Genomic DNA, 10,479 nt, shown 5'->3' on the forward strand with positions numbered 1-10,479 from the left:
TGAACAGCTTGCTCCAATTTGCAGAAGTGTGATAATGGGCCACTTGGGTCAGGGCATAAGATTTTGTCTGCTCAAAAAAGCCCTGGTACTCGTGGCTTTGCTGTGCTTAGCAATATACCTTTCATGGCTCTCCCTGTATACCCAAGGTTTTATATAGATATGTATACACACACAACATATTCCCACAGAAGTGGCTTACAGCAGCCCTAGAGCATCACCTGCTGCAGCTCTGGTAAGGCTCCAAGACACTGCCTGCAAAACTCCTTTCTTGGTCCCACACAGCCTTGCTTTGTTTCTGCCAAAGGTATAACAGCAATTCAACCCAACAAGCTGCAGGCCTGGGACGGTGGTGCTTTGGTTTTCATGCTTCCACAGTCTCGACTTGCTTCATCTCCCTTGCACGTGATTTAATGCTACAGTCTCAAGTGCTCTGCCTAAGACTACTTACTATAAGACACTACTACGAAGGAACCATTCTGTCTGTAATCTAAATGTAAAAATAAAACACTTGGCTTAGAATGTGGCCCCCAGAGGAACAAATTCCATTTTGCAGCCTTCCTCCACTGCTTCCAGTCCTTAACTCCCACTGCCTGCAAACATTCCTCAAAAAAACCAACTTCAATACAGTCACACAAAATAAGCCTTGGTTTTAAATTGAGCGTTCCTGATGATCCTGGAGGTCAGGACAGTTTCCCTCCAGGAGGTACATGAGTACCAGCAATGGAGAACACACAGGCTTGACCCACCCCTAAGTTATACTTTATTATATACTGCTGGAAAACCAGCTATTTTAAGATAGGTTTCAAAAGAAAGTCAAGCCTGCCCATCCCTGAATAAGTCTGCAAACATTCATAGAGAACCAATGTGCTGCATGAAAAGGTACCACCTTTATAATCCTTCCACATCTCCAAAACCAAGATACATTTTTCATCATGAAAAGTGTAGCGCTTTATCCAGAAGACCTGCAGTGTATTACTTCATCTGTATTACACAGAACCAGGTTTAACTAACCTAATGACTTCCAGGCAATAAAACATACACATCTTGCCATATTGAGCTGTCTGGAATTTCCTCTGGTTCTCTGACTTCATGGGAAGGTGGTCTCTTTGCAAAAACCAAAATTTTACATGAGAAATTATCAATTTAACTTCACTAGAAATAACTTACGTAATAACTCCTCTTCTAGAAGATTACTACAAACTCAGAAGGGAGAAGTAATCCCGCATTTGATCCACATGTTTTAAAATTAGACATGAGAAATACAAAAGTGGGTTCAGTTTAAGAAACCCAGGCAAAATTGAATGAAATATTGACATAAAAACATTGCAAGAAATAGATATTTCTTGCACAAAAGTCATGGGACAATACAGAAAATATAATTTAATTAACGGTCCTCTAATTAAGAGTTACCGTTGACATTTTAATAAAATGGTCTAAAGTTCTCTTACATTTACATGCAACCTGATTCTATAACCAGCAAGGACAAAACAAAGAATCCATTGAGTTCAGCGGTCTACATTCAGACCTGAAGTCTATTTGTTTATCACAGCAAAACATAAATAAAAACTGTTCTCCTCCAGAGAAGAAAGAGTCTCATTGGCAAATGACACACCTTCATTTCATAAGCACACAATTTTACACAAATATCAATATACTTTGAGCAAATCAGTGTGTGTTTGCAGATGCAAAAGAGCATCCAACTGGCAATGAACTTACTTTGCTCTCTCCTCTTTTATCTTCACAGTATTTGCAAGCAAAAAGAGGCAGGTGTTTTGTGGAAACCTAACTATCACCTAGAAAATTACTGCTTTACTGCTATTTTTCATTATATTCTTGTATTACTGTAACTTTTTTACACTTGTATTTTTATGATTAAACAACACTACAGCATTTCTCAAAAAAAAAAAAAAAAATACACTGAAAATGGACATATCAGAAATGGTAGGTTTTTGGTACTTCCAGTGCCTTAGAATTATTCAGAAGAACCGTGTTTGACCAAAAAGACCTTCTTGAACATTAAGGGAGGTGGAAACCCAAGTGTTCTACACCATATCACAGCCTCTGAGAACCTCATAAGCAGCCCAAACTATTTGACAATATCAGAATTGTATTTTAAAAATGGCTGACAAGATATTTTCACTAGTTTGCAGGTAAGTAAATTAAAATCATAAAGCATTATATGAAAGCCACATGGGTATTTCTGTGGGGTGTGTGTACGTGTTCACAGAACAGCCTCCTAGACAGAACACCTCACATAAAAATACTGCCTTTGCAGAGCATTGCATCAGCATTTGTCTTGTACATGGGTCTATTCCCATTCCAATATATCCCTGGAAAAATCCCAACTGCACCTTTTCGTTCTCTTTGCTCATCCGAGGGAAGACAGTAGTGAATCTTATTAACTGCTATTAAAAACAGAGCTCTGTGGTAGTGAAAACTTTGAGGAATTACAGATATTATTCTGAAAGCTTAACTTTTATCTTCTAGCACTTATCCTACTGCACTGGAAGCACATTTGTTCAATAGTGCCATGCCCAAAAGTTAGCAAGGGACGTCCTACCGACAATCAGGCAATAGATAGTCCAAAACACACTAATATTACCAAGGAAAGGAAATAGGTACATTCTTGTTCCTGAAGCGAAGCTGAGTTCCAACAGTTTGGCTCCTCTGGAAGGCCCCATCACTCAGCAGGAAGCAGCAGGAGAGGTGTTTAGGGACATCCGGCGCGCTTGGAAAGCGCATTTCGGGATTCAACGTACCATGCCTAGAACTCGTAACACTCTCATCTGTTTTTCCGCCTCAGAGAATGAGACTGTATTTCTGACATGAATGGAAATAAAAATCTCCAGGTGTGCCTCACTTCCACACTGGCATTACATCATCTTTAAAAAGCCCTATTACTTAGCAGCACACTCTACATATTTCAGTGTTTTGTTATTAATACACCACTGCAATTTATTGCAAAATGGTCAATAAAAACGTGGTTGCTAAAGAGACATACAGCCTTCTCCCCAGCATCCAGCTCCACCCTCGGATCGGCAGGGTTCATAAACACCACACACAGAGCCCAATTTCAATTCTATACTTACATACTGCTTGGGAAGCAATGACATAGATAATAACAAAATAGAATAGTCCCATATAACACTTTCCAGGTACAGAGAAAAATCTGATTCCTGCTACGAGGATCTTGCAAATTAAATCAGATTAATAATATAGTGAACATATTACTGGTAAAACCATGTGTTTGTCTCTAATGATCCTTCCCAGTTCCCATTAAATCTAATTAAAAGGCACTGACTGAATTTTATTGGAATTCCATTAGTGAGGTCCAATCCTGCTCTCACACAGCCTGGCACCCACGGGAAACAGCCCTTCCTCAGCCTGCAGAGGCTCTGGAGCATCCTCTCACACACGAGGGGAAGGTGCCCTGTCAGCAGGACCAGGGCTGGGCTGGGCAGCTGACTTTACAGGGACGAGTCCTGGCTATTTCACTTCACCAACTGCCTAAAAAGGAAGTTTTTTACCATTTTACAGCACTATGTTTTGATACATCTTGGGAAGTTTTCCCATTATGGTCAAGAACTGACTAGTTAGCCGGAATAAATTTACAAATATTTTCATCTCTTCAATAGATATAATTTAAGAGGGGAAAAAAATCAACTTGTTCAATTAAAAAACAAACTAGTGGGTTGGACAGAAGGTGCAAAGTCATTATTTGAGTAATTATATTTAAAAAAAACACCAATTAGCTCCTAATTGCACTTACAAATATAAGACCTAGTTCTGCAATGTCTACACTTAGCCCAAACTGACATTAAATACAGACTCAATAGTCTGGATGACTTGCATAAAAGTAGCCAAGTTATGCTATTTTCATCTTCACTGTTCATCATTAAGAATGTTTTGAGTAAGTGCAATTAAAATGAGTTCTCTAAGCAAAAATTTTTAATTGCATTTGAAGAACAAGACTATTAAACAACAGATTAATACATAAAAACTAGGAAGAAGCAACAACATGCTGGGATTCCAAATATGCTACTGTAACAAAAACAATGTTCTATTATCTAAACTACCAGCATTTCTAGAGAAAGTCATAATTCTAAATTTATGAGCTAAAATGACATACGTCCTTAGAGCCAATGCAGTGAAGAGAAGCCTGTTTTCTTCAACTGCAAATAAAAAGACCTGTAAGAAGGTGCTAGAGGAACACACGTGTTTCCAATCTGCAGACTGAAGTCAATGTGAGTTTTGCCACTTCAAATGCAGAAAGATCGGGGTCCATATGAACCTCAAAGGTACGGCATATGCTCAGATTTACATAGCAGCAGTCACGGAACACTTCAAAAGCAGCACTGTGTGAAGTAAGAGCTGCTCTCCCAGTCTTTGGAGGACAGCTACTTCAACATGCCAGAGCATCAGCAGAAGCTCTATGATAAATTAGTAAAAGGCTTGCTTCAGAACAAGTTTACATATAGTCTTTTCACATCAAACACCTACTTTTGAACTTTGAAACGCATCTTACCCTTTAAATACTTTGTGTGTCTCTACCGCTTTCTTTTTTATTAAACTACAGCTCTTCAATACCTCTGAACTTGAGAGAACAACCCAGGTAAGAGAAAACATGCATGTCTGTTCACAGAAACCCACACAAAGAGTTTCCTAAGGCTCCAGAAGTGTCAGGGGTTTGTGTGAGGACATAGACACACCACTGAGTGCCTACAAAACCAACCAGCCACTGAAACTGCACTTGTGGACATCTCCCACAATTTCTGTCTCTCATTAACTCTTATCACACATCCTTCCATGTAGTGTCTCAAATCCCTCTACATATATTTTCACCCACCTCTGTAATTTTACCTGTCCAATGACAGGCAAGTTCTTACGTAATATTGTTCTTTAGGGTAAATAAATAAACAGCAAAGTCACTGTGACCCTGGAGGCATCTCTTCTGCATGTAAGACACTAATACTTATTATCCTGGGTTCAGGACATAACCAGCTTAGCTATGGGAACACACACCTCTGTTGTACAGCAGAGAAACAGCTTTTTTAGGGTTTTTAAGAATACTTTCCAACAGATGGCCAAGCTAGATCTCAGTCTGGTGAAGTACAGCAGTGCTGGTACACCCGGGTTCCAGAATAAAGCTACTAATAACAAGGTAGTTGTAAAGCCTCCTGATGTAGTCAAGTGTCACCTGCTGTGACACCTCACCAGGGAATGAAGGCCATCAGCAGTTATCCCAAGGAGACAAATTTATTTTACCTGTTTTGTGTTTCTGCTACAGGGGTGAGTAAGCCAAACTCACGTCAGCCTAACCTTAAGCCTGAAAATTCCACTTCAAAGAAATTTGCTTCCAGCTTTCACTTAAATATGGTCAAAGGACACTGCAAAGACAGTAAATTCCCTGCTAAGTGGAATGAAGACAGAAGTTTTGGAAGCGTTTGTGACTCTGAAGAGGAGTAGCATTCACAAAGATTTGTCTTTCCTTCTTTAAAACAGCTTTTAAATTATAAAAAAACCCAGTTATATCACCCAGGGAACTTCAGTTTTAAGTTATACGGCAACATTTTCCCATCCTGTGTAAAGTCTCCCTTTGCAGGAGCATCTCTTGCAAGACTTTGCTGACGAGCTGTTTCACCACACCAGCACCTGCAGGGCTTTTTAGCTCCAAAACACTAAAACCTCACGTGAAAGACTCCACAGCGAGAGGGCAGCTCAGTGCTGCTGACAGGGATGATGTGACACCAAAACCAGACACAAACAAGGCAGCAGTCCCACCACAGACAGTAAGTCGATTCATAACGAGCAATGCCACCCATTAATACTGGTGTGGATACACATCTCACTGACAACACCACCCGCTGGTGGAGATTATCCAATCAAGCTCCTATTAGCTGGGACATCTATGTAATTTGGATCTCCTCTAGGTAATCATGCCAATTAGTACAGTGGATCCACGTAAGGCTGTTCACAGCAGCAGAGACACAGAAACCAAACAAGGATGAGAGAAAAGGGGTGCAGGAGCCTAGGCACGGAGCCAGGGTGAAGCTCCAAGGCTGGGGAGAGCTGTGGGAGGGAAACACGCCCACCACAACCACAGAGCACCGCCGGGACCTGTGAAGTTTCCCTGCACGTCTGTTGGGAGAGCAGGTAACAAATGTGTTCTCAGCTTCCTGAGCTGTTAGCAAGGTTTCTCCCAGACTTCTGAAATCCATTTTTTGCAGTTATCCTGTGATGGAGTTGCAACTGTTGCAAGGAATCTGGGTCCATCAGTCTCCTCAGGAAAAGAAGGACTGAAGCACAAGGAGAGGAAATCATATCTCTTTATGGCTTAAAGTGGCACAACCTCAGCTGCAGGACTTATCCCTTATCCTATCACACTCCTCACTTCCTTTTCCCATCTCATTTCCAGCTCCCTATCTCCATGTCATTTTCTCTTCACAATGTTTTGTATACATAAAATTAGAGGAGCTGTAACCTGGCTGAGGACAGACCTGATAAGACTGGAAGAATTTAATTGTATTTCAAATGCAGAGAAAAGGTTTAGATAATTCAAACTTCGGTGGGGTTCCCCCCCCATCTCTTCTTTTCCCCCCTGATGTTATCCATTGGTCTAACAGAAGGTGTTACCTCTCCCTACAGCACCTCACTAGTATTTTATATTACCATGGCTACCACAACACTGCTATTAACACAACCCATGACATTTTCCCAATTCTCTTATTACCAATGGCGAGCCTCAGTGCATTCCAAATTTCAATGCCTTTCACATATATTAAGCTGAGCATGCTCCAGTGACTCAGAATTTCCTCCTGTAAAGGAAAATCAGCTTGGTATGGTCAATAATTTTTGCACTGTATCATAAAGTTTATCTGATGTGCAAATGTAATTCCCTTTCTGGATGCTTCATCTTGAATCCCTTTTAGGTTGAGACCACTTGACATTTTTTTTAAACAAAATGCCTTTTAAGTCTTAATTTGTGCTGCACTCGGTTTTGATAAGACATGACATTATGATATGATGAGTTAGTTGATTCTAAGTAAATTTGATTTATCCCACTTTTTGGGCTGGTATGATTTACAAGGATGCTGCCTTTTAAGACAGGATTGATTTTAATATAGGCTGACAGCACTTTTTTTTTTTTTTTTCTTGTGAAACACTAAATCAGAGCAAGGTAACTATGGGGAAAAAAAAAAAAAGGACACCAAAGGGAAAATTAAGCAAAATTTAAATACCAGAAATTAATATTCATGTATAATTGGCACTTACTTATCTCTATCAAGGAAGACAGAGCAACAAATCAGTTTCCAGAACAATTCCACAAAATGTTTGGAAGTTTGATTTTTATTCATAAGATCAGATGCACACTAGAGCTGCTGAAATCTAATCTGACCATTTTGCAAATACCATGGAAAGTTCTTGAAATATTTTCCATCAAACAAGCACCACCACGACCACGAATCTTTGTGAACCAAAGCAAAAGCGTATGTACCCTTCAGAAAACTGAAAAGATTTCCTAAGAGCCTTTCCATGGAATACTATCCTCATTTCCTTGCAGTATCCTTGCACCTTGCAGCGTTTTAAACAGACAAGTTTGTGATGCAGCAGCAAGACTTTTCTCTTTGATAGGTAGTTATTTCTCATTTTTACAGCATGAATCACCTGTGTAATTCTGACAGATACACGAGAAAGGGACCGGAGAGGTTTGGTATTTCGGCTGAAGCAGAAATCTATACCCCAGACCGACTATCCAGACACACCCGAACGAGTTGTAAGCAGTTAGTAAACAATTTAGGAGGTAGCGTGTACGTGATGGAGAGGAGCTGAATGTCTAACAGTGAGAATTCAAGGCTTTACAGAGTTACATTTCTACTGAAATCCAGCTAAATCCTCAAAGACGGGGTACAACACCACCCAGGGCATCTCATTCATGAGAACATGCAGTTTTGAAGCTGAAGGGCTACAGTAAGCCGACAGACAGTTTTCTGACAGGCAGTGTTTTCTACAGCGGTAAGAAAACCTGAGTCAGAGCAGCACGCTGCTGTTCCCGCACCTGAGCCGCACAGAAGGAGGACTTGGGCTGTACTTAGAAAATACCCAATTCAAACATCTCCCAGGAAAATAAGAGAGGTCTGGTGACTGTATAATAAGCGACACGAACCCCCGAGCCCCGCTCCGGCGGGAGGACCACCACCCTCCTGGATCAGAGACTTCTGAGGAGCAGAGCAGAGCTGGAAGTTCTGCGATCGCCCATCCCGCGGCTGCGGGACCCCCGAGCCCCCGCGCCGGCTCCCCTGAGCCCCGCTGCCCAAATCCAAGTTCAGGGACCGAGCGAGCGGCAACTCGGGGAAAACTGAGGAGGGAACTTTTGGAAGGCTCGGGGAAGCGCAGGGCGCTCGCCGCTCCTGCGGCACCATCGCCGCCTGGCCACGGGACCGGCTCGGGGAGCCCCGACCGGGACCGGGACGCTCCGCAGCAGCGGCGGCGGTTCCCAGGAACGCACCCCGCGGGAAGTGCGTGGTGAGGCAACCCGGATCACTGCGGGACATCATCCCGCTCCTCGCCTCCAAACACTCGTCGCCGCCGAGAGCTCGCCCCGCAGCCCAGTCGTGCGGGAGCGCGGAGAGGGAGCACGAACAGGGACCGCGGCAAGGGGAGCGCGGTGAGGGCAGCGCGGAAAGAGGGGATGGGAAAAGGGGAGCGCTCCGCAGCCGCGGCCGCCCCGCGCAAGGCTCCGAGGAGCAAAACTTATTCCCCGGGAGAAGCCGGCACCGCGGGACTCCGCGGACGCGCCCTTACCTCCGCGGGCTGCCGCTGTCAGCGCCTCCGCGACGGGCGGTAATCCCCAGAGCATCGCCAGCGCCAGGAGCAGCGCGGACATCGCGGCGGGAGCAAGGCAGGAGAGGCAGGAGCCGAGCCTGTCGGCCGCGGGTGCGGAGCGGCGGAGCCTGTGCGGGAGGAGCCGCGGGCACCGCCGGCACTTTGGAGCGCGGAGCGCGGCTGGGCTCGCCGCACGCAGCGAGCGGGCAGCGCGGGGCGCCGGCGGCCGGCAGAGCCGCGCTCCGCCCCGCGCACCGCCCCGCACCGCCCCGCGCACCGCCCCGCACGGCCCTGCGTACCGCCCTGCACTGCCCCCGGGCAGCCACGCACCGCCCCGCGCACTGCCCCGCACAGTCACGCACCGCCCTGCACTGCCCCGCATAGCCACGCACCGCGCCGCTCACCGCCCTGCACTGCCCAGCACTGTCCCGCACAGCTGCGCACACCGCCCCCTGTACCGCCCCGCACACTGTCTTGCACTGCCCCGCACAGCCACGCACTGCTCCGCACAACCACGCACTACCCTGCACAGCCCCGCATCGCCTCGCACCGCCCCGCGCATCTCCCTGCACCGCCCCGCACAGCCCCGCACGCTGTCCCGCACTGCCCTGACCGCCCCGCAGCCCCGCACCGCCCAGTGTGCTGAGCGCCAGGCGCGAAGCCACCTCACGGGATGCGCCCATCAACCCCTGTCCCTGTCCCCTCTGCCTCGCTTGGGGCTGTGGGTTTTCTCTTAAAAATCTGAGGTGATTCTTTTGGTTTTGAGTTCGCAAAGGCCAACTCGCGGGCGGCTGGGGTGGGTGAGTCAGCAAAAAGAAAAAAAAAAAGATTAAAAAAAAGGCCATGTGCCATGTAAAGCTGCAGGAATGGTGGTGCTGGGGGAAGGGGATACATGTCTTTGGGCTGTGGATGAAGAGCTAATGTCCAAAGCTGCTCTGCCAAACTTGACTTTAACCAAAGTCAACCAGTGATGCTTCATAGAATCATGGAAAGGTTTGATTTGGAAGGGACCTTAAAGACCATTTCGTTCCACTTCTCTGCCATGGGCAGGGACACTTTCCACTAGACCAGGCTGCTCCAAGACCCATCCAACCTGGCCTTGAATGGGGCTTTTTTTTACTGATTCACAGTATTCATACTACTTTAATAACATAGTGCCATCTCACACCACCAACGATTACTCAATGTACTATAAGTGCTTTTAGTTGTCTTGAGGTAGGTCTGAGCTCCCAGCCAATACTTGTTCACTGCTTTGGCTTTTGTGACTTTACATAAGAGTATTAGCTTGAAATCATCTCATAACATAAATACAGTTTGCTTATCACATCTTCCCACATTTATTTTTTTTTTAAACCAGGCCCTTTAACAGGAGAAAGGTGCTAAAGCTTTTGCATCGTCCTGAGATATTAGTTTTCTCCAAAGACAACCAGGCACTAAAATTGACTGCTGAGACCTTCACATTCCGAGGGTAAAGCCTCAGCTCTTTCACCCCCATGTTTATACCCACAGCACAGAACCTAAATATCTTTTATATGAAGCAGCACAGCCAAGAGGCTTCCAGGGCCAGAAAGATGAAGTGATGCTAAAGGACAGAACAATACACAACCTAGGATAAATGTCAAATATTTCATTAATTCTGTTGAGCTGCGGGAAGGG

At 45.0% G+C, this 10,479-nt stretch overlaps 1 protein-coding gene across 10 annotated transcripts in view; it reads right to left on the reverse strand.

The window, feature by feature from the left end:
- Nucleotides 1-8,973, reverse strand: part of LRP1B (LDL receptor related protein 1B) — a 672,101-nt gene extending 663,128 nt beyond the window's left edge. For 8 of the 10 annotated variants that reach the window (XR_004358017.1, XM_032693191.1, XM_032693192.1 and 5 more), the window contains exon 1: nt 8,803-8,973. Coding sequence is in view for 9 of the 10 variants with exons in the window: in XM_032693191.1 (XP_032549082.1) it covers nt 8,803-8,884 (82 nt within the window). In the remaining variant the exon portion in view is untranslated. The remainder of the gene's footprint in view (nt 1-8,802) is intronic. The other 2 variants (XM_032693196.1, XM_032693195.1) reach the window with 1 other exon arrangement.
- Between the last annotated feature and the right edge of the window lie 1,506 nt (nt 8,974-10,479).

This window comes from Chiroxiphia lanceolata, chromosome 7, assembly GCF_009829145.1.
Source record: "Chiroxiphia lanceolata isolate bChiLan1 chromosome 7, bChiLan1.pri, whole genome shotgun sequence".
Taxonomy (NCBI): Eukaryota; Metazoa; Chordata; class Aves; order Passeriformes; family Pipridae; genus Chiroxiphia; species Chiroxiphia lanceolata.